A 25,341-nucleotide genomic window follows, 5' to 3' on the forward strand; every position below is an offset into this window, starting at 1 on the left:
TCCTTTAAATATTACTACTGAAACTCAGTCCTTTCTTTAATATTATGGTAATTTCAAGGATATTCTGTCCTTAAAGCAACTTCTGTGATACTTTTTCGTTAAGAAAAAGAAGTGGGCAAATAAACTATTGAAAATTCAAATCTTTAATGTTCTTGACATTTTAATAAATGAACGCTTAATTGCCAGTCTTCATGAATATGTTAACTAAAGTGCAAAAGCCCAAGTTCAACTCTTTAACCTCTTTTATGTTGTTTCTTTGGTATAAATGGCAGTGAGACAAACTGAGCAAATCCAAAAAGATAGGAAAAAATCTTAAGGGATTAAGGTTTCTGCATTGCATATGAAAGACAGAGTTATGTTGTAAAAACTCCTGTTTGGGGAGGGTCTTAAGGATTTTCAGAAGCTGGTTAGAATTAGCACAGAACTGTGGTAGAGTATGCTATTGTTTCTTCTTACGAAAGATAGATTTGAAGGAGAGGTGCTCTTATTGCATACCTAACTGTAAGCTTCTCATCTATGTTTATTATGACACAAAGTTAAGCGTGGAAAATTAGAACCCAATATGGAATTTATATTGTGAAACAAAATGTTTGATATATATTAGATTTGTATGTGTGTATACATTTGTATAAATACACCTGTTTGCATAGACAAACATGCATATGCAAATATGTGAATTAAAACTCGTATATATAACATGCCTTGCATATTTGTGGACATTTGGTGATAACAACCAGATAATTGAAAATGTAAAATCTTTTATCACAGATGTTTATTCTTATACCTTGCCTCATAATTCATCTTTATTGGAACTTGTTACAGGGGCAAGAATATTAGACATATTTTTAAAAGCCAGCTGTCTTAAAAACATTTTATTTTCTTTTATTGCCTGGTATTTTCAGATAAAAATTACAAAATATTAATATAATAGTCTACCAGGAGTATATGCTGCAGTGAGCTGTGAAGCAGATGTAATACCTGTCACTCCATAGCAGCTGAACACCAGAACATATGCAGTATTTTGTTCAACTTCCTTTTCGACAGTCCAAAGGAGTGTTGTGAAAGAGCTCTGAGTTTCCTCAAGTCTCTTCTCTCCTCAGGTAGCTACAGGACCAGTTTTGTCAACAAAGTGCTGTATACTAAGGTGCCCCATGAAACACCCATAGCTCCTCAGGCTAGAATTGAGTAAATTACATAAGATTACGTGTGCCAGCTTTATGTTAGTCAGTAATTCACCAACACAAGCAAAATTTTCAGTTCCAGTCTGAGTATTTTGATTCTGTTTATGAATATGAGAGCAGTACACAGAGGAGGGTGTGGTAGCAGAGCATTTCTTTCCTCTGCTTTTTGTTTCTAAACAGTGGATCTTCACTGCTGCCCTATGAGTATACTTGTGCATATAGAACAGGAGGGACACAAGCCCCTGAACATTAATTTTACCTGTATCAGAATATTTTATATTACACTTGGATGCTAAAATTTTAGTTGTTCATTTTCATATGCATAGAGTTTCAATTAGCCTCAACAGGCAATGATAGGCTAGTAGAGGTTATAGAAAACTAAGTTGTAAACCTTTATACAGCTTATCCTGACTACAGCACAAAACCGCATGCTAGTCTTTTCAAAGACACCTAAATCCAGTTCAAACGTGACTACTTCTATCTCAGATCTGCTTGACTAGAGTCAAGTCTTCCAAACCTAAACTGGAGTGTTAGAGAAAAACAATTCTGTTTGTGAGTGACTTTGGAAAATAATATCATGTTCATTGCTAATTATTTTGTTCTTTCTGCCCCATGATATCATAAAGGAGATAGGAAAGGGCCCTATCTGATAAACAGAAATTTAAAAATATGTGTAATTTGGAAATTTAGGCTGTGAAAATAGCTAGATGTGTAAATAGTAGCTTTTTTATTTAGTTTTGTTTTTCTCTATATTTATGCTAATCAATGAAGTCTTGAAATATTAGGGAAGTTTCTTATATGAATTTGTTTTCATTTACAAAAACATTCTATTACAGAGATATTTTTATTATGAAAGTTTAATGTGAACTTTCTCTTCTTTATCTTGAAGGTGATGGCAGGATTTCGCTTCATTCTCCTTGTAGTTACAGAACAACATTGAGGCTATCACAGGACATGGCTTATGTTGTCATTTCCAGAATTAGTTAGTCCTTGATACTTGATAAATTACTGCATTCATTCCTTGGGGTTTAGCATATCGGAACCCAATTAGAATGGCTGAATTATGGTCTCCTGTAGAGCTGGCACACAGCTCTCCGATTGTATTCAAAGAGTTCAGGGATTTCCTTCCTTTTCATTGTAAACAATATGTTGGTATAAACTCATTTTGAATTCTGTATGTATTGCTTAGGTAATTTTTGACAGTATTTTTGGAACTGCAGAAGTAGCTTGGATTATGTGATACAGGGTAGAGTGAATAAGAAGCAAAGAGAGAAGTTGTCTTTGACATTATTACTTAATTCTTAGACCGTTTCTTCAAGGTAATTAATGCCATTATGCCATAACATACCCATCACTTACAGAAGAGAGTGTTGCTTCAGTTGTTTGCTTTTGACAGATGAAGAATCACATACTGCAACATGTCTTTCAGCTCTGGCTTGCTGATGATTGCTGGCTACAAGCAAACATGTATTTAGGTATTCATCAGGACTTTGATCTTGAAGACCAGAGGCTGTATTGTTTCAGTGTTATGGCTGGACATGGCAAGAGTCATTATTTCAATGTAGAACTGGGCAGTGAATTGGCAGTGTGGGAGAAATCATTTCAAAGAGCAATTTTCTTGGAAGTTCAAAGAACCGGGGTAAGTAATGAATAATTTAAATCCTGGAGCCATTTCATCAGTAAAATAAGTATAACAAATGTTTAGGTTATTTGTCTGTTTGATAACTGCACTAGGTTGATGTCCTCCATGACTAAGGATCTGAGTACATTTTAATACACTGAAGGCTTCTGAAAGCTTCATCATCATATCAATTTTTTTTGTCAATGACTATGTAATAGCAGTCAGTGAGCATGTTATGACAGGTTAAAAATTGGAAGTAGTAAGTTGACCTTGATTATTACAAACTGAAAATGAATAAATTTTACTACTGGAAAATTCTCTGGAGTTTATTTAGTCCACCTTGAACATTTTCTTCCAGAAAGCTTATTTTCCTCTCACATAAGGTGAATACGTTATGTTTTACCTGATTGTTCTCTTTTGAAAGAAGAACTATTTTGCTGTTATATTGTTAATTGTGAATTGAGATTGTCCTTCTTAACACTGGAAGAGTTTGAACAGTCAACATGAAAGCCAAAGGAAAGTTTGTGATAGTCTTAAATTCTCAAAATTAAACAGCGAATTACCACTTTCTACCGGCTAGTAAATCTAGATCCATATTCTCAAGTGAACTGAAGGTATGGGAGTGTATGGATTGAGACTATAGGCCTTCTCCAATTAAAAACATGTTTACACAGTTTAGCACAAATGCAAACTTGATTTGGTATGCTCAGGTTTGCAGGAACCTCCTAGAAATGTTTGAAATACTGAGAACACTGGATCACAGCATTGCATTAGCACAGCTTGCAAGGAGCATGGAGTCCCAGCACGGGTGTTGAATCAGCTCATCCGAATTTTCAAATCTCTGGGATTCTAATGAAGTTTCTGGGTTCTGACAAGGTACTTGCTTAGAACCATTCTATTTGTCTCTTCAGACTGATGGAGTAACAAAAGAAGAGTTGTTAATGGTAATGCTCTTGCTCCTGCACTTCTGAGAAGGGATGCAGCTTTTCAGGAAAAAAATTGATTCTTCCTGAAAAATTGCTGGGCATCAGGGAAGGATTAATAATGCATATGGAGTATTCATAAAGTATTTTCTTACATGAATTCTTCAAGAAATTATGATGCAACTGTTTGTTCAATCATTCAATTCTCCTATTTATTATCCATATAAAAAGCAGATAACATATAATTAAAATTAAGTATAACGAGGGTGGAGATTAGCTGGTTCTATATTTGGTTAGATTTTGGAATATTCACTGTTAAATCTCAAAACTTCTAATTCTTTTATATTGTAACAATCTTAAGGAACTTTTCTTTGCTTGTATAATGATCTTTTGTGATTTGAATCCAAGTCTTCTAGACTCATTTCACTCAAAAGTTGTTACTATTTCCTACAGCTGTGGTTTAACCTATCTGAAACCTCCAGGAGAGGTGTTCAAATAAAATCCTGATTACAGTGCTTACATCTCCGTATGTGTGTTCCGTATCTTAATTTTCTCTCACGCAGTTGGATAGATTCAACTTTACTGTAAACCACTATGTCAGTAGGGTGCAGAGTGCTGTGGTCACTCTCCAGCAGTGAAAAGTCTTCTGACTCCACTATTTTCTTTCTTCCTTTAAAATATAAATGCCACTGTGAATACCTTTCTTTTCAGAAGTACGTCAGAAGCAGCATGAATGAGGCACAACTTAATATTATATAGATTATTTCAAGCCATAGAAAAAGAACTGGCATTTCAGTATCTGGAAAACTGAAGATATGTTAGGGTGTCTCTTAATATGTTAAAGTGCCCATTAAAGTTCTTTTGGAGAATTTTGGAAATTCTTTTTTATTCATAAATGATTGGGCAAGATTCATGGCAGGTGTTAGATTGCACTGTGTCACTTTAGCCGTTCTTATTTAAATGTGGCTTGGTTCTGTTTACTGGTGTTAGGATCATGCCTATGAGTTGTTGCTAACCTTATCCTGTTCATATCCTTTGTATTTGGCGTTTCTATAATAAGAGCTATATTTCTGAGAAGATTCCATCCTTATACAGTTTATGAAAAGAAATTTTAAGGTGCAGTGGTCCTTTTGAATTTTAGCTGCCCATGTTGTGTGGGTTTTTGTTATACTTTTCTTCTGAAGATGGCAGCAGCATTAGATGACAGAAAGATTACAATAAAACAGGAAGAAACCCCCCTCACAATACTATTCCTCTCTCAGCTATCTTAAAGCCCTATTCTAAGAAACTGTGAAATTCAGTGACCCTGATGAAAATAGTTGATTTACGGCAATGATAGCAAGAAAATGCATGTTAAATCCATGTGCTAGAAATATATGTATTTTTTTTACTAGAAGAACTATTGTAGTTGCTGATGACATAACTTGGACAGATGGGGGCAATAAAAATGCGATAGAAGTATGACAGAAAGGCAGCTGAAAGGGAGAAAAAGTACTGTAAAAAGTATTTCCGTGAGTTTGGTAATAAAAGTCAGTATTGCAATGGAGGAAGATAGGCAGTGAAGTCCTCTGAATCATAACTTAAAGATAAATCTTCTCCCACAAATCCTGGCAAGAATATTTGTCTCATCTGGAACATCCTAAAGAGTGCAGGACCAGTAAATGATGCTCAGATTAAGTAATTTATGTTCTTCTTTTTTTTTCCAAGTTTTTTACAATGTAGACAATCTTCAAAAATAAAAAACTAGCACATTTTCCAGAGCTCTTACGATTCTTTGACTCTTTTGGTTGGTCTTGTCAATACTATGGGATTTTATTCCATGTTTTTTCAATGTTATGTTTTTTTAAATTACTTAATCAGTATTCTTCCCTTGCCTCAGACTGTTCTTTCAAAAGGAAATTATATTGACTCACCTGAGTCTTATGTGATTGTTAAATTAATGCAGAAACATCTCAAAGGGATGATTTGGATCAGTTCTGTTCAACAGGAGGATGGAGGAGGATATATTATCTGGCAGTGGACAGAGAAAAGAGTGACAGTGATATGTTTCACTGTCAGCTGTAGAAAAACCAGCAATTTTGGCATCTTGAAACCTTTTGCATTTAAGCTTAGTTACATGGCTGGAAGAAGACAAAGAGGAATCTGCTTCACAAATGGAAGAACTCTCAGGAGACTGAAAAAAAATATGCATGGAAACTCATCTACCACAGCATTTCCAAAATACCTGCAGTATTTTGGTAATATAATATATAGTGATGAGACATGGTTACATACTCTCCTCACTTACAATTCTAACACAAAAGAAAGTTTTCCCCTCATGCTTCCAGCTGTGATACAGATGCTACAAGTTTTTTCCAGTCTTCATACAGTTGAATAATCTAGTGTCATGAAGCCATTTGCTTTGCTTGAACAAAAAAAATGTTGTTTAATATGAGTTAATCCAAGAATTAAAATAGGTTGGATTCCACTCAATTATGACAGAATATTCAAGAAGTTTCGCTGCCTGGTTATTTTCTGTGCTTAAAGGTAAGTACTTCTAGTGAACTTCCTTCTGATTTTTTTCTGTGGTTTAAGGGCTGATCTTGACAGACAAATAAACCCTGGAAATAATAAAATTATAATCTATATTTGATGAGGTCAGGGATATAAAGGTATTGTGCTAAGAGAAAAGTTAGCAGTAAAATTCATGTTCCTGGAATGATACAGATTCCCCCTGTGAAGAATATACCTTACAAATGAAATAAAATCAAATAAACTAAAAAAAATAATGAATGTTGCACATGAGAGTGACATACCTTACAGTATACTTAGTTCACCATCTTTCTTCCCCAGACTTTACATTTCCCTCTATACACTGTGTGTTTTCTGGGCTGACTATATGAAATACCTGAGGAATCTACCATGTTATTGATTGTTAAAAATCCTCTGAAAGGATTCACTAGAACTAATTCAAAATATAAAGAACTTAATAGATTATTTTTAACTGATTTCAATAACCTTTCAAGGAAACCAGTATTTTTTCTCATTTAGTTGACTATATTCTATGAATATCACTGTAGTAGAATATCTTGAGCAGCTCCAGAAAGAGCCAAAATTAATTTATGTATTTGCATGTTTATTCTTTGTCCACTGGAGATAACAATAAATTCCTCATTATTTCAAAATTAGGAGCCAAATGGGAAAATCCTTTGCATAAAAGTTCAAATAGCTTCTAAACAATTTTTTTGTGCAACTGAATATCAGTGCATATTTTAGCAATGTACCTTTGTATTTGCTTAAAGTTGAGTATTCAGCAAGCCACTAAGAATGTAAATAGTGATATATGCTGGTCAGGAATGCATATTCCTTGCACGGCGGCCAAACTGCATGTAAGTGTGGAATTAGCCCCAACTGCAACTATTTTTTTAGCATGAAAGGTAGAAGTTCAATTGAAGATTTTGGACCTCAAGAAAAGTGAAGTGTTTGTGATATTCAGATCCAGGCAGCCTAAAAAGAAGTTCAGTTCCTGGGTCTCCTTCCTGGAAAATTACACAAAATGTGTTTTCTAGTCATTTTTCAGTGTCATTTTGAATTGGTCCTACTACAACTCAAGTTAGATGTAATCAGAATAGATCTTAGGGACCATGTCCTCACTGGGACTTGGTCAGAGATTAGTTATCTTTCTGCTTTTCTTTCTATCTCAGCTTACCTAAGTCTTCAGATTTCTGAGATGCTCAGGACGCTTCGGCTGTCTCAGTAACTCTGCCATCAAAACAAACACACTCATTTTTTCTAGGCATCTTTGGGAATTATATGGTTCTCTAGAAACAGTAGTCTAAATCACCCTCAGACTGAGCAAAAGAAGTCTAACAGAAATTGGGCAGAATTGAATAAGAACTAATTGTCATTTCTAGCTTATGAATCTATTAATTCTTCATGGTGAACTGAAAAGAGAGTAAAACAGGATTGGTTGATCACAGTGTAAGCCTTGTGACCTGCAAATAATATATTTAAAATGCAAAAATATTAAATATGGTTGGCAAAGCTATCTTACTTTTTTATTCTGTGATGATTACAAAGCACATATGAAACAGAATTATATGTACAAATGGAAATACGCTAATTTCAGAACTAATTTCTGAGGGAAACATATAAGAAAACGGAATATCCTCATTGCATTCAGGTGAGGTATTAAATAGCATTTGGATTAGGTTGGATTTATAGTGTCGTTAAAAGATACCAGTTCGTTACAAGAAGCACTCAGTTTAATTACACAATTAAATTTTAGATTGTTTTCATTATGTACAGAAAGCTTATTCCAATTCCAATTTAACTGGTCATCTTTAGAAATGCTGTTAGATTCTAATTAATTTTCACAGTGATGCAAAAAACCCACCATTCTCCAACATAAAGAAAGATACTGAGAGCTGCAGAGATTAATGGTAAATACATTCGCAATTGTTAAATTACTAATACTTTAACAATTCAGATAACAGATGAAAATCAAGCAGTGCACCTATTACAAATTTTTTTAAAAAGAGAATTTATCATTTACAAAGCTATTGAAATCAAACTTGTTTCTATATTTTGTATATTAAACATGATTAATATAAAAAGTTGATCATTATTTCTAAAAATAATAATTATTTTTAAATTACAAAAAATTTCTATTGAAAGAGTGCAGGCTTAGATTACATATTAGGAATGAATTCTCTACTGTGGGGGTGGTGAGGCGTTAGAACAGGTTGCACAGAGCAGTTGTGGATGCCCCGTCTCTGAAAGTGTTCAAGGCCAGGTTGGATGAAACCCTGAGCAACCTGGTCTAGTGGAAAGTGTCCCTGCCCATGGTGGGTGGTTTAGAACTCAAACCATTCTATGACTCTTTTAAATCTGTCAAGAATTTACTGTCATGGGATTCGAAATTTATACAGTAATATTACCTGTAGAGTAATATCTAGATTTTTTTATATTTGATTTTATGTTTCTAAAAGTTGGCATTCCCTATTACTCTCCACCTTTATTAGATTCCTTTAAAAGAATCAGGTGGAAAACCAAAATCCCATTGAAGCATCGCTGATTCAAAACTGAATTTTTTACTCGGGAATGTCTCTTGTTGGTATTTCTGATTAAAATCCCTTTTCAACAGTGAAATTCCAGAATTTATAAATTACCAGAGAAGAAAAAAACTTCATTATATAATAATAAACTGTATCAAATCAAAGTCATTGTCTTTGCTGAAGTAAACCAGTAGGGTTCCTCTGGTTCTAATAAAACAAATGGTGCCAGCCTGATTACTGTGATTGCCACTGAGAATCTGCCTCAGGTATGTGAAAATATACTTGGGACCATCTACAGGTAAGAAACTGTTCACATTCAAGTCACTGTTGAATCTTGGTTTTCTCTGTGGAAAAATAAGTTACTACAAAACCATGAAGCCATTGCTCAAACACAGAGATGAGGAAGCACAATCTCTTCCTGACATAAGCCAGGGCTAAAGAATACACATTTTAAATTTTGCCTCCTAGGAGTTAATCATTGCTAAGTTGCTGCCCTTAGATTTTGTCCTCTTTCCTCTATTTATCTCACTGCCTTTTCCTACAATAAATTTAAACCATAGTCTGCATGTTCAGCAGAGGAGGAGCAAGTCTTCTCTCTTCTGTCAGATTTACAGTAGCCATCGGTTCATATTACAGAGAGATTGCCGTGGCCAAGAGTAGGCACCCACATCTGCATTATCTCCTTGTCTTGCCAAGCAATAGCTGAACCTACAAGTTGACCTCAGTCTTTCTGTAGGAGCACAATTCTCTATGGAGGAAAATTTGCTTCAACCCACAGGTACATCTAGCCCTTGTCTCTCTGGAATGGTGGTTTAATGCCTAATCTCAGTGATGCTGAATGTTCCTGAAAAGGCAGGCTGTCCAAAGAGGGCTCAACTAAGCAAACCATTTTTGCAGTTAGTGTCATGAGCATTCCGAATGAAAAATTACAAATAGATTAGATCAGGTAGTTATTTCAGTAGATGCACTAAAGGCAAAAGTTTTGAGCTTAGCAATATCCTGAGAAAGCCAGATATATTAAGAATAGGCATTATTTTCTAAAAGCACTGAGCTGGCTCCACTTCTACTGAAATAATGGAAGCTTCCTTTGAAAATTATGAAAATATAATGAGCTGTTATTTGAGTACTTTAAAAATCTTACTTTTAATGCCAGAGTGTCTCTTGCATACATGTATGCTGAACCACAAATGTTCATCAATGTTTAAAAAACAAAACTATAATGTCTTCTTGAAATCATCAGATTACAGCACTGTCTTTTACAAGAGAATGTACTTTTTTGTACTAATATCGAGCAAAGTATTTTAAAAAAAGAGTCATTTTAGGGCATTTAGATGCAATTCCTCTGACTGCAGCAACAGCAGGACTTGAAGGAATGTACAAGATTTTTAAGCAGATCTGGTTTGTTTCAATAAAGTGGTTTTATTTGTATCTATACATAATTATAACATCTCTGTAACCTTTTAATTGTGACATGATGAATTCTTTAAAGGTATGGGCCAATGAGTGGATCTGCCATGTTTTTTAAGTCAAGGTGATATTCATTTGATCACTCTCAAAGACATTGTTTCACTATTCCTTTTTCACAGTTATCTGGAACAGGAATACGCTTGAGCTTTGGAAATGTGTTCTGGTTGAAATTTCTGGACACACTTCTGCTTTTGATGAATGTCAGATTTCATTGTTGTTTCATTTTCTCGTATATAATGCAGATTCAGAGTGAGAAGGCTTTCAATGTGCTTTGTAAACGTCTCCTGAAAGTTTTGCTTAAAAGGTGATATAAAACATTTTATCCTAAAATAACAGAGGTTTTTTAAATATCAGAAAGCCAAAGCATATGCATTTTTAATTCAATTATTTTGTGGTTTTAAAGAGTTTAAAAAGCAATTCTGCTTAGCACAAGTAATTCTATGCAAAAAGACTGTTGTAGGTTTTGCAGGCTGTGTTCAGAATTATGGGTTTTAATTTGGCCTTCTAGTAAACTCTCTGTATGTGGGCTGAGATATATTTCTCAATACAACCACAATAACTCTAGTTGCTCTTATCTTCATCTCCATATTCTACTTAGATGGTTTTTTATGCTGAAATTCAGATTTTCAAAAAGGCTTTTTCTTGACCTAGCTGGTCCCATATTAAGGCTTTTACCAAACTCAATGGTAAATACATAGGATGCATTAAGACACCTTACTCCTGTCACTGCTGTCTGACTTAATAGCTTGTAAAAAACTGTAAAAAGCTGTACAAAGTCTTAATGCAAGAATCTGTGTTCCAAACTGTCTGCTGTTGATAAAATTTTTTTCCCTCACTGTCACTGTGTTTTAAATGTTGATGTGCATTGTTTTATTTCTAATGCAGAATAAAAGAGCACATAGTTTAGGTCCTTCTGTCTTTCAGGCATTAAAGTTCCTCTGACAAGTCCTACAAAATTCCATTTTATACATATACTAGCAGTGACAGAAAGACTGAAAAAAAATTAACTTTAAAATTAATTATTAATTAATTAATTAAAAATTATTTTTTCTGTTCAAATTGGCAGCCCTGAAGTCTTTTGTTAATATGATTGAAATGTTGACCAGTAATTGATTTCTAGGGAAAACTCTCACAATTAGAGTCAATTATTATGTTAATCTTCAGTTTAATAGAGAATGACAAAGAAACATTCTCTGAAAAGAGAATGCAACATTCACTGAAAGACAGCTAAGCCTAGACTTCTGATGTTAAATTTTTGTGTAAACAATTGTTGTCGATAGCCAAGGGTGATCACACAATTGCAAGTGTAAGGGAAGCTTATTCCAAAGGCAGAAATGAAAAGGAATAGTGCTCTGTCCTAGTGTTAATGAGTAGAGATGAGGGTCTTTATCACAGAGCTGTCCGAGAACCTGTTCAAAGTAACTGAAGGAAGTGACATGAGGCTTTTAAATTTACATGGTGAAATGTAATTCTATTGTAAAGAAAACACTATTGAGTGTGTTTTGTATGTAAAAAACACATCTATATGTAATGTAGTGAAAATGCAGCATATTCTGTTTGTCTCTAGTATTTGTGAAAAATTTCCAAACCAGTTCCATTATTTGCCAATACTGAATATTTTTAAAGTACTCCAGGTTAATTATTTGTGCGTAGTTCATTTTAGAACATTTGGGAAATAATGGATAATAAGTTATGACTGCTGCTTAATGCCGCCTTATAATTACTGAATAAAATGTAAGGGTATGTAAATGTCATTCTAATTGAATATCAATCACTGAAATATTTTTAAATGCCAAATAATATGATCTTAGAACACCAATTAGCAAAATTATTTATTCAGAAATGTTATATGTCTCCATCATTGTGGAGATGATTATAATACTAATCTGCACTAATTAATTAATTTCACTCTCCACCCTTTCAAAATCCTTTATAAAATGTCATATCTGTAACTCAGAAATGCTTATTTTACTATAACTCTAAGTATTTTTATTAGTACTGGAATGAGGAAACCTTTACAATCATGCAGAAGTTTTAGGTTTTATTAAAAATCTTTAAAAAATAATTAAAATTACAATTTTCAATTTAAGCAATTACATTAATGCTTTCAGTTTCTTTTAGGCCATTCTTGTGTCAATTTTTTTTTAATTTAAAAAAACTATCCAGATGCAAAACTTTCATGTCAACAAAGGTTTAAGCGTGAGGTAGCATTGAGGTTTATGAAATAGCAATGAGAGTAAAGTAAAACTGCCTTGGAAGAAACAAACAAACAAAAAAAAAATCAAAGATTTCATAAGGCACAAAAGTGTAGTCTTAAAATGACTGATAAGGAAAGCCCAGGGACAGATGTCTACTCAGGCTGAAGGCAAAGGGCTTTTTGCTATTAGTTGTCAGTGGTGAATGTCATCAAGCTGTTTCATATTACATCAGCAGCAGAAACTTTTTCATGTCTTTTCAGAATCTATTATATACCTAAGACAGCAAGCTTCAAAAATACACAGAAAGAGTTAGCTGACTTTTTACCTTAAGACTTATTCAGAAGTTTAAACAGAACTTCTGGTTTTGTTAATAAAATAGAATTTTTTCTTTCTAACCTGAAAGGTGATCATAGAGTTGGTGTATATAGAGCACTGTCTAGCAAGTATCAGTGCTAACTAAAGAGTGATAGCTATTAGTTCTTATTATCAAATTGCATTAACTAACATTAACATAGTGCTGTGCTGGCATGTCACCAGAGTTTACAAATGAAAATATGTTTTAAAATAGAAAGATTGTCTACAAAGTTTAAATCAGATGGAGAGGTCAAGTAGACAGAATGCTTTTTCATAATTAGGTTGCAATGACAAAACACTTAGGCACTGTTGCCTGCATATTTGCTGGAAGTGATATCAGAAGTCATTAATAACTCTGGTCTAAGCAGTTTGCCAGAAGTTTGCAATAGTCAGATTTGGCTTTATTTGTTCTGTGTTGCATTTTGTAAGGGATGGTTTTCAAGAATATGGTATTTATGTAGTAATATAAAGCAGTACCAGTGTTGCCAGCTGAGTGTCTTGGCACACGAAAAAAAACTCTGCATAAAATATTTTTTTATATGGTAAATTACAATGATGGTTGTTCTCTCAAAAATCATACCTTTTTTTTTTTCCAGTCTAAAACATATATGTGTAGTTGGCAAGGGGATACTCTGTGTTTCACAGTCGACTTTGCTCTAGGATTTACCTGTTTTGACAGTAAAACAAAGGTAAGAGGAAAAGAAGAGGAAAAAAAACTTGGTATTATTTTACTGTTATTGAAGTTATCAGTTATTGCATTTTTTTATGTTGATGTCCAGTCTTTATTCCTCACATATACTGTTCTATTTATTTATTTAGCACTACTAAATGTGGTCAGTTTGGGACTTGAAAGGGGCAATTATAGTTGTGCCTTAGCATGCAAAGATAAATTTTGGAGAAAGATATAAAAAAGTAGTTTCCTTTTCAAGCAGTAAAAGCAAAAGAAGGTTATTTAGCAGAAAACTTGGTCTGTTGTAATGAAGAAACTTCAAGATTAGTAAAAGATTACAAATCATGAAAGAAATGAAATGTCACCTGATTCTGTTTGTTTTGAAGCTACAGATATAAAATAGGATTAATTCTTCTTCTATCATAAGAAATTTAGGCCACATCTAAAATAAACAGAACAAAGGCAAATTTATTTCAAATTCAGAATCTAAAAGGTTAAATTAACCTATCTTGCAAAACAATGGCTATATAGAAAGTGCCTACAGGGCATGGTTTATGGTACGTGCCAACGTCCAAGTCCTGTCTATAATCCTACTATTTTATATATAATTTATTGATACTTTAAATTATTCTAAATGGATTTTAACATTTGTTTGAATTAGCAGTAAACATACATACAAATAATGTTTCTGCATTAATAGAACTATGCAGTAAAAGGACTGTCCTTTCAAATATGGTCTTCAACTCCTAACTGAAAGGATTTTTCAACTATATATTTAAAAAATTCAGTCAGTCATTCTGAGTTAAGAGGGAACACACTGCATTTTGAAATACTAACACAGGATCTAGCGGGTTTTTTTTGCATGTTGGTATTTTGTAGGTTTAGGGCCAAAATGGACAAGTCTATTGAAATCTTTGTGCAGAGAAATAATGGCCAAGACTGTTTGAAAATTTAGACTAATTTCATTAATGTGCTATCCTATGAAGTAGCATAAAATTTCACAAAATACATATGCATACCCTTCCCTGCCTCAGGTGATACTGCATTCTGAAATCGTGCTTCTTGCACAAGTATACACATTTTTCATGTAGTCACAAATTAACTATAAAAAGTAATCTCTCTATAGATTTTATAGAATGTTGCTTTTTAATGTGAAGACTGATTGCAGATACTCTCACCTTTAAAATAATAAACTCACTCTATTGATAGGACTTTCCGTCAGAGTGCCTACCTTCAGTATTGATGATGAAGAGAATTTAGATGAACTTTTGTTGCTTACCTAAGGAGAAATACAGAATACCATCAAATAGACTGATTCTGTTGTTAAACTGTAAAAATTCTGGAAAAGTTGAGTACATTTATTTTTCATCTGTTTGAGAGATGGTCATGTCCTCTGCATCCTCAAGCCCGAGTGAGGCAGTAATGGGTGACTTCTGCAGTTCATCTTATGTCCTGTAATTGTCACCTTTAGTTGATTGTGTTGCCCTATATGCATAGCTATTTCAGAATATTTCCTACCAACACAGAAAAGATTCTTAAAGTGGTCAAGCAATTAGCGGTTCATTAGGGACATAGCAATTTTGCTGAAAAATCTTTTTTTTTGAGATAATGAAGAAATTAACATTTTCTATTGATGCAAAGAATGTTCTTACACCACAGCAGATGTTCCTACAGGATTATTAAAATAAAAACCAGTCCGCTGTTTGCTCTATGACTCTAAACCTGGATCTCAATTTTTGGGAAACCAATTCATGTACTTATTGAAAAACATTCTTTTTTATAGTCTGAGAAATAATATAAAATGGGCCTTCTTATTACAAATTCTGAAACAAAAAGCACAAGAACTTTTGCTTTGGAGTGTGGTGGATTGACCCTGGCTTCCTCCTGAGCTGGACAGAGGAGAGGAAATATAACAAGAGCCTTGTGGGTCAAGATAAGGGCAGGGAGAGATCACTCACTGCTTACCATCATGGGCAAAAGGGACTCCACTTGAGGAAATTACTTTAGTTTACTACCAATCTAATTGGAGTATGCTAATGAGCAATGAAAACCTGATCTTAAAACACCTTCCTCCTACCTCTCCCTCCTTCCCAGGCTTAAATTTATTCCCTATTTTCTTTATCTCCTCCCCTCCAGCGGCACAGGCAGATCAGGAATGGGGGCTGCAGTCAGTACATCACATGTTATCTCTGCTACTCCTTCCTCCTTAGGGTGAGGACTCCTCACACTCTTCCCCTGCTCCAGAAAAGCAGTTATCCACAAACTTCCCCAACATGAGTCCTTCCCATGGGCTACAGCTCTTCATGAACTGCTCCAGTGTGGGTCCCTCCCATGGGGTGCAGTCCTTCAGGAACAGCACCTCCTCCCACTCCTTCACTGACCTTGGTGCCTGTAGGGTTGTTTCTCTCACATATTCTCACTACTCTCTCTTGCACAAGAAATATAAGTGTCTTTTAGAAAATTCTTTTCTAGAATAGTTTTGGTGGATTCTTAAAGTTATTTGGAAGAATTACTTCTTTTCCTGGGTCATCATGGGCTTAACTCATTCAGCTGTTATTGTTTTGGGCCTACCACAGAGATACTTTTGTGTCTGCAGCTGCTTTATATCATGTTTGTAGAGATTCTTTTTCTCTTGTTGGCTTGGCTGGTTCATCTTCCCCATCCTGTGTCTCCAGCTGCTCATCCGAGATAAAGGGATCCCAAAATGTGCATTTTCTTCCACCTTCCAGAACTATCTACTTCTCTTCTTTCCCACTAAGTGTCAACCGTTGAGAGAGGTGATGACTCCAGCAATGCCTGTTATTGCTAAATTGTTCCTAAGTTCTTGTTTCATCTCCACCTTAGCAGTTATATTACATAGCAAACGTTCATCTATCCTGTTTAGAGCCAAACTCATTTAAGCTTTGAACACTTTTCAGGTGGTCTAATTAGGCCCTCTGGACCCAGTTAAAATCTGTTCATGAATGTAAAGTTTAAGCACCATCACAGTGCTGTAGCATAGTTGGGGTTTTTGTAATATGTTATATTTCTCTAAGAAGGCAGTGACATTTATGTCTGCAGGGAACCAGGAGATAGTTTTTGCTTCTAGGGCATTCCCTTTTAAACTATGAATAGGGTTCTGAAGACCACCGGTAGCAGTGGTCTACTTAAAAAATACTTTGAGAAAAGACATGTTGGAAAATGGAATACAGCAAACTTTTTTCCATGTGTGCTTTTGAAATAGCCTTCCAAGTATTTAAATTGTGTTTTCTCAGCAGTGTCCAGGGACTGAATCACATTTCAACATGTGCAGAGAATTTTCATTAAGATTATAAGCATTAAAAGAAACATCAGCAGGAAGTCCAGATGCAAGTTGTTATCTTGAGGGTTTTTGAATTATACATTTTAAGGTGATCAATAGAAAACATTCAGATAAATACAGAAAATTGTCTTGGTTTCAAAAATTATTTCCCAACTTTTGTTTTAAATAGGTATCTCCATAAACATTAAAACATATCTGTCAATTTAGGATTTGCCAACACTAGTCAGATGCCATGCATAAGCCTATAGGAGACCAAGAAGCCTAGAATTTTTATATATTTTACAAACCACTATGTGAAGTAGAACAGATCTTTGTGGTTTCCAAGACTACATTCAATAATAATATTTTTGTGTTTCTGTAGTGTATTTGAGGATTTCAAACCACATTACACACATCAGTAAATTTAACTTTGCAGCATCTGTATAAGACACTATTCTCTATGTTATGCAGATGAGCCAGCTGGACTATGAAAGATCAAGATATGGCATGGAATTGTGTTCATAGCGAAACTGATACAAATATCTTCATAAATCTTTATGGAATTAAGCTTTCACCATGGATCTTGATATTACATAGGCAACTGAAAACAGTCAACCTTCAGAGAATTTAGATCTAAATAGTTGTTTAGTCAGTGAATGTCAATATTGTATCTTTTCCTTTCACATAGGATACAGAACTGTTAATTTTTATTGCTCTGCAAAGAGCCTATTATCATGTAATGTATTTACTACCCTAATGCTTTATCTTAATACACAAACACTGAGCATCAATCTATATAGTTCTAGGCAAGTACATGTAACAGAGTTCTTAATCAAATTTCTTTCTCTTTAGAATGTGCTGTGGAGGTTTAAATTCTCTCAACTCAAAGGCTCTTCAGATGATGGAAAAACAAAAGTAAAGCTGCTTTTTCAGAATCTAGACACCAAACAAATTGAGACAAAGGTAAGCAATATCCCCTTTCTAAGTTTGTAAAACATGAAATAAAATTACTATCAAGGCATCAAAAATTCCATTTACTACTGCACATACATATGGTGAACACGTCACAGCTTATCAGTTTCTTCCTTTTCTTTAGAAACTCCACAATAAACGGAAGTGATGTAGTACCTATAAGTTTATTGCACTGTTTGTATAAGCCTGTTATTAAGTTGTGCTATTTTGGTATTTTAGTCTTTCAGAAAGATGATTTCTGCGATGTTATTCCATCAACTATAATAGATATAATATCTAAAAACTGCATTTTAAAAAGATAAAGGAAAAATGTTTTTAAGCTGCTGTGTAAGTGGACTTAAATTTTTGAACACACATATGGTTAAGGTTCACTAAAAATATAAAAGACTGTGTAACAGTTATTAGCTTAAAAAAGGGAATATTCTTGCAAGAGGCCAAGCAATTGCTGAAACCTGTTTGTTCTACTGAGAATTAAGAGCACTCGATGCTTTGCAGTATCTGGAATTGTGGACACGTCCAGTCACTACTGTAGATGAGATATTAGTAGTGCCTTTTTTTTTTTTTTTTGCCAGCAATTATCAAATAAAAACATGAAACCTAGAATTCAGGTTCCCAACTGAATTTCAGATGTTTCTCATTCAGGACTGAAGTCATCTGGAGATTTGGCTGTAATGCCATAATCTGCACTGATTCTGTCCTGTTTTCCCAAGGTTCCTACTGAATAAATAAATAAATAAATAAATAAATACATACATACATGCATAAATGATTTTTCAATCATGTGGTTTTAAAAAGAATGAGGAGAACTTTGGTTTGATATGACAGAGAAGAGGGTAAGAGTGAGGTTCAACTGAGTTTTGGTGGACAAAACCAATGAAAACAACAGAAAAGTATCTGAAGACCTATGAAAATTCTCAAATACTCTTAGCTGGAGTTCTACAGGTTAAAGCCACTTGAAAAGTAATATTTTTTATAGTGACCATACACAAAAGTTATATATTACCTATCGTTCTAATGGTTAAAAAAAATTGTAAGGAGAAAATCCCTAAGCCTTCTTGTTTATCATAAAGTTACAGCAAATACGTCTTTATAGATCTACATTAATAAATTATTCAGGATTTCATCAGCAAGCTTAACCTGAGTTGTCTCTTGTCTCTACTGTAAAAGTTGTATCTGTTTAAAAACTTACAATACTATAATAATAATCTATAGCAGCAGCCCATTTCCACTTCATTTCTCACAGTACTCCTTGGAGACAGAAGAAAACTGCTGTCCTCATTTTATACATGATCATCTGTTTGCAGAGAGCTTATGTATCTTGTTTCAGGTCAGACAGAAAGATTGTATTGGTGCAAAAACTATAACGTATCTCTGTGTATTAAATCATTAAATCCATGTGTGTGATTGGCCAAAGGCTGCAATTCCATTGCTTGTAATGAAATTCTATTACTTTAATATTAAATCATTCCTCTTTCTGTTGAGGTAAACAATCTGATCTTTTAAATTTTATTTTATTTTTATTTTTTGTGCTCACCTAAATTATTTTTAATTTTTTTACATGCATTTTACTCTTTATATTAAAAAATGTAAATTTTAGCATTTTATGAAAATTTTATTATCTGTAAAATTGTTACAAAGGTGAGTCCTTATGATAATTTTACAGCAAATTTTGTTCAGGGGACAGATTTTTTAAAACATTAAAAAAAATTATTTTACATAGTTCTAATGAAAACAGCTTGTAATTGGCAACATTTTCGTGAATGTTTGTGAGGTACCTTGAAAGTATCAGATGGAAATTGATATGTAATGGTTCATACAGAATTCTAAGTATTTATGTAACTAAATGTATATATGTGTTGTAAATGTTGGCAGATCCCAGAAAAATCTCATTAAAGCCCAGAGGAAAGGATGATACTAAGTAGCTGAGGATTTATCAGGATTTCAGTGATTATACCTTTTTACCTCTGCCTCTGCACAGTGCAGTGTACCCACTAGGATTCACATTAAATGGGACTGGGACACAGCTGTGCAGCCTCTCCACTTGAGATAACTGGTACATATATTCAAGAGTATGCCCACTACCCAAATGGTATGATTTCTTAGACTTCAGAGTTACAGGCTGGTTGGAAAATACCCAACACTAATACCCATAGTACAGTACAGTATCTGCCTCTGCTTATTGCACTGAAAGACATTACATAGAGCCAGATGGTGCTATGCAGTGAAATGTAGCCAATAATGAGAAAAAGTGTCATCAAATAATAGAAGTTTCATTTTTCCTGAGTAAATGAGCCACTATGAACAAAATGAAGCTTGATGCAGATGACTTATGCTCACTTGGCAGAAGACAATAAAGGTTGCAAAAGAATTTTCTAGGTTGTGTCTAATTTTATATGCTTATAAATTCTTGGGGGAAAAAAAATCTCATTTGGGAATTCTGTTTTTGTACCTTGGTTACTAGCTAGAGATGATGTTTCTCCTCCTTCCAGAAATTTTAAGCCAAGTAATTCTTTCTTTGCACTTCAGTCTTAGGTAAACAATACATTCTTCCATTTTAAAATTTTTTTGTTCAAAGGAGATAATAAGGCCAAGATTCCTGTCAGTTGTTTCTCATATTACCTACAATTTCTTCTCATAGTTTCGCAGTTCAGTACTTCTCTGAACTTACCCTGCCTCTAATACTGAGAAATCGCAAGTAATCTTAATAATAATAGATGCTCTTTACCTTGAATTTTAAAGATTGCTTAAAAAAAAAAAAAAAAGGAAAAATTAAGGTTAATGCTTCCAAGTTTGTACTGATGCTTTATCTCCCTTAGATAAACTGTAGCTTCTTGATGATATTCCACAAGAATATTTTAATTGAACATTTCACTTTTCTTCTCAGTCTCAAATACTTATGGAAGAAAGAAAGACAAGAAACCATTGTGTCAATAGACTATTGTGAGCCATATTGAAACCTCATCTAGACGTTGCTGGTCTCATAAACTTCTTGTCTGTTACACAGATAATTTAGGAGCCCTGCATATTTAACTGAGCACATTCAGCATATTTTCTTCACTGACTTCAAGCCTCAACTATTCTGTAATTTCAGTGGTACAGTGGTATGATGTGACGTGACTTTGCAATTAGACTGCAGCAGTTTTGCAGTAAATCCTATTCTCTGAAAGGATATTTATTCCAAATTTATTCCATATAAGCCCTCTTGAGAGATATGGCAAATAAGGAGAGGGCAAGCAAAGCTCTCACTTTACTGCAACATTAATCTCTATCATCAGTAAACCATAATGTAGCACTCAAGCCCTTCTGTATTTTTATCAACATGTGTCTTTTCTTACCAAAGTCTGGATGTTTACTACTGAACATCATGAGATCTTGAAAAACATTTGCAACATAATGGTAGATAGGAGTTAAGATTCTGCTTGTGTGACAGTATTGGACAGACTGATTGCTGTTGGAAATGTATTTTAATATTTACTGGAATGAGTGAATTTAATTGGCTTCTTTTATACAAACATCTTTTCAGATGAGTTTCTTGTGCGTTAGCGAAGTCTGCATCTGCCAGTGCAACATTTAAAAGTGTTTCAGATTTAGAACTACATAGTGGCATTTGAAATCACTCAAGCTGTAAGTGAGAATCTATCTGATTCTTCCAGACCCCTGTAGAACACTGTTAAAGGACTTAAGTATAATTGAGAGAGAGAGTTGCAATTGTCTGGCACTGAATGTTGGCATCATAGATCTGGTTCTTAGACTTGCAGGGTAAAAGCAACATTTTAACTTATCCTTCTGCTGTTTGTGCAAATGACAGTCACAGAGAAGAGGCCAAATAAAAGTTTGTAGCTGAAGAAGCTTTCATGCCATAGATGACAATGTATCTTTGTGTGTTTATAACAAGCTGTGCAATACTAATACGTTTATTCTTCTCATCCATGATACGGCAACCAAGCCCTGGTATACTTGCTGCGATATAAAACTGAATTTAGAATTTTGGTTTCTCTTTTGACTTCAGTGTTATTATAATTTTAATCTGATTGAAAAAAAATATGCTCAGGAATACAGTTGTAATATTTGTGCTCTTGTCAACAGCTAGTAAACACTGCAGGTAACCAATGTCCTTAAAGAAGTCATGAAATGCACAGGGCACAATAACACTATCTGTCAGTGTCTCCATTATTTGCCTTTTATGTGATACAGGGTCATGTCTTGTTCAAATAGTGATTCAACAGCTCTCAGAAGTAATCAATAAAATTGTATGGTAATAAGCAACAGGCCTGTCAAGTTCTTTATGATATGTAATAAATCCAGCTCTCCTACGTGGGTGGATGAAACAAGAACATATGTTTTTCTTCCTTGGCTGTGCACAAGGAAGTTGGTGTAATGTGCTCATTTTTTATATTTTCAATACCAGCAGGAAGTTTTGCAGTCTTGTCCTCCCACTCTTTTAATCCAGTCTTTTCTGTTCTTCTCTTGATGTCTTCCTTCTAGTGCCTTTGATGTACTTAATCCACGTTACGATGCATATAGTAAACCGAAATAGCTTTGGTTATTGAAATATTAGACACGCACAGATTCTTCTAAATAACTGAAAATCTTAATTAAAGAAAAAAGCAGCAATCACAGATAAGGCAAACAAACATAAGGGTGGTATTAGATGATATAGTGCAAATAAAATGATCAGTTATTCATCTGCCTGGCTGAGTATGGAGAGAAGTGTTACATTCTAAACCTGAAGAGGCCAAATTTCCACCCTTAAAACTGTATTCAAGATAGTGTCTTGCTAAGAGACATATTGTGTCCCTGTCCTCAGATCATGCAACATTTACATGTTCCCAAGTCAGAAAGCCATCACTATCTTTTACTAAATCCGTACTTTCAAACTAACCCCCAGTCCTCTTCCCCTTTCCCTGTTGTAATTTACATGCAAGCTATATCCACCACCAGAACACCACTTCTCTGAGCAACCTTCACAAATACAGACATCAAACATCCTACAAACGCAAAGCACCACAGTCCTGTGGTTGTACATCCTGGCTTGTATCAGAAATAGTGTGGCCAGCAGGACTAAGGAAGGATTGTCCTCCTGTACGCAGCACTGGTGAGGCCGCATGTCAAATCCTGTGTTCAGTTCTGGGCCCCTCACTACAAGAAAGACACTGAGGTGCTGGAGCATGTCTGGAGAAGAGCAATGAAGCTGATGAAGAGTCTGAAGCACAGGTCATATGAGGAACAACTGAGGGAGCTGGGGTTATTAGCCTGGAGAAAAGGAGTCTCAGGGAGGATCTTATTGCTCTCTACGATTACCTGAAACAAGTTACAAGTGATAGTGTGAAAGGAGACAGCCTCAAGTTGTGCCAGGGGAGGTTTAGATTGGATATTGGGAAAAATTTCTTCACTGAAAGGGTTGTCAAGCATTGGAACAGGCTGCCCAGGGAAGTGGTTGAGTCATCAACCCTGGAGGTATTTAAAAGACATGTAGATGTGGCGCTTAGAGATATGATTTAGTGGTGGACTTGGAAGTGCTGGGTTGATGGTTGGACTTAATGATCTTAAAGGTCTTTCTCAACCTAAATGATTCTATGTTGCAATATTTGAATGTTCTTGCCAGTTGACGGCATTCCTTGTTCAAGCTGAGTAAAAGGTAAACAACAAGGTAGCACAACGTGAAAAACTAAGTTGACATGTGACACCTGCAGTGAAGAGGGTGTGGATATACAGCTTTTATTCTTAAAAGTTTTAAGTTTACATTTCCCTATAAAGATTCAAATTTCATGTTAAATCCATTGTTGTTTGCTGACTGTTCTGTTCTGTATTCACATAAAATGTTTATAAGCCTGAATATGAATTCACATTTTCTCTTCTTTTTTTTTTCTTTTACTTCTTTCAGGAACTTGAATTTCAGGATCTGACGGCAGTTTTACACTGTATTCACTCCTTTATAGCAGCAAAGGTGGCATCTGTGGATCCAGTATTCATAGACAGTCAGAGTATTGCAAGAAAATATATGTACAGTAACTGATACTAGATTATATGTTGTGACTATGGAAAATAAATTATTTTCTTAAAAAAAGTAGTTATTTCATTCACAATATTGCAACTTTGTGATTTTATAAGAAGCTTTTAACTGTGTTATCTGTAATGTTAAGAGTTTTCACAATCTGATAAATATTTTGAATCCATGAGTTAACAAATACTAAGTCAAACTGAATCAGTTTGTCATCTTCTGCATCAATCTAAAATTCTAAATGAATATTCATTCAGTAATAGTTTTAGTACCATTTTGATTTCTGCTCTCATGGTCATTCATACTCCCCCTTATTAGATAGAAATGTGGAGTAATACTTGAAAAGTGTGTGTCCAAAATTTGACCTCTAAGTCTCTTTTGGAAAGTGCTGGGCACACAGGCAATTTCTACAGTCTTCACTGTAGTAAAGAAGTAATTATTGAAGACAACTGCAGTAGGAATTGAACTTTAATCTTGCTTCTATATGTTTGAAAAATTATAGTTCCACAGTTGGGTTCTTTCAAGGCCTGAGAGTTTAGCTCTGGCAAAACACTAAATACTCTATTTCAGATCTAGGAAAATATTTAAGCACATGCTTGACTCTAAGCACATTAAGTAACCCCAGTGTATGCACAAGGTAATGTTAAGTGTGTATTTAAGTATCATGGTAGATCAACTGTGAAGAGATTTAGACTCAGCTAAGAAGCCTGCCTATAGGCACTCAGTTTTAGAAAACTTGCCATAGGGTTTTCTTATCTATGAATAAAGTTTCCATGATCCATTCATTTATTCGTTCACAGGTTGCCTTGATGCTACCCTTTGATGTGATGCTCTGTATGCTTGAGAACAGCTTCTTTAATAAACTGTTTTGTTTGGGGGAAGATGCTTCCAGTATAGGATGAACATAACAAAACGTAAAGATGTTTCTAGGCCACCCACATTTTCTTTCCTACAGCTCTAATCTTGACTTATATGTAGGCAAAATGGATTTTCTCCTTTCTAAGGAAATAATATGGTTTTACTTTCAACATATTCCTAACCTTCCTTCTGAAATCATCTTCTTATATGCACAGATAATTCTTCCTGCTATTGAAAAATTATATGAAAGGAAGACATTTTAATCTTAGGGCATATTCCCTGTAAAAAATACCAGATATTGCAGGTTTCTGTGATAGAAGTCTCAGTTGTTCTCACATGCAGATTTGAAACAGCATCAGGCAATTACACTTTTTTTCAAAAAATAAACAAGTAGAATATCCTAACTAGATGTAATGGATAAGGAGTGAATTCATCAAAGTCCTCCCTAAATTTTAGGTGTGTTGTAAAGCATCCTGCTAAAGTAAAAGCCTAAAGTATCCTAAGGAAAATAAGTATGTGCCTTTAAAAGCTCCCAGGTGAGGAGTGTTATTACATAAATTCAGTGCTTAAGTTTAGTCATTTAAATTCTTCCCTTGAGGTCTTAAGCAGTCTTGGCAGACTGCAGTAGGGCCTTAGGCACGTAGTTCAAATGGGTGCTTATCTGTCCACCTAAAGCTTAGGCACAAATAAAGTGCCTAATGCAGGTGATTTGATCGTACCAGGAAGATTACTCATTTCTAAGTGTTATCCATAGAGAAATTAATTTGAACAGTAGGCACT

General features: G+C 34.5%; 1 protein-coding gene across 1 annotated transcript in view; it reads left to right on the top strand.

The window, feature by feature from the left end:
- The window catches only part of SNTG2 (syntrophin gamma 2), a 155,244-nt gene extending 130,579 nt beyond the window's left edge, over window positions 1-24,665 (top strand). Inside the window, 4 exon segments of the mRNA XM_032683929.1 lie at window positions 2,611-2,820; window positions 13,377-13,469; window positions 17,583-17,693; window positions 23,587-24,665. Coding sequence (XP_032539820.1) covers window positions 2,611-2,820; window positions 13,377-13,469; window positions 17,583-17,693; window positions 23,587-23,718 — 546 coding nt within the window. The 3' untranslated portion in view covers window positions 23,719-24,665.
- Window positions 24,666-25,341: the final 676 nt, after the last annotated feature.

Source organism: Chiroxiphia lanceolata, chromosome 3 (assembly GCF_009829145.1).
Source record: "Chiroxiphia lanceolata isolate bChiLan1 chromosome 3, bChiLan1.pri, whole genome shotgun sequence".
Taxonomy (NCBI): Eukaryota; Metazoa; Chordata; class Aves; order Passeriformes; family Pipridae; genus Chiroxiphia; species Chiroxiphia lanceolata.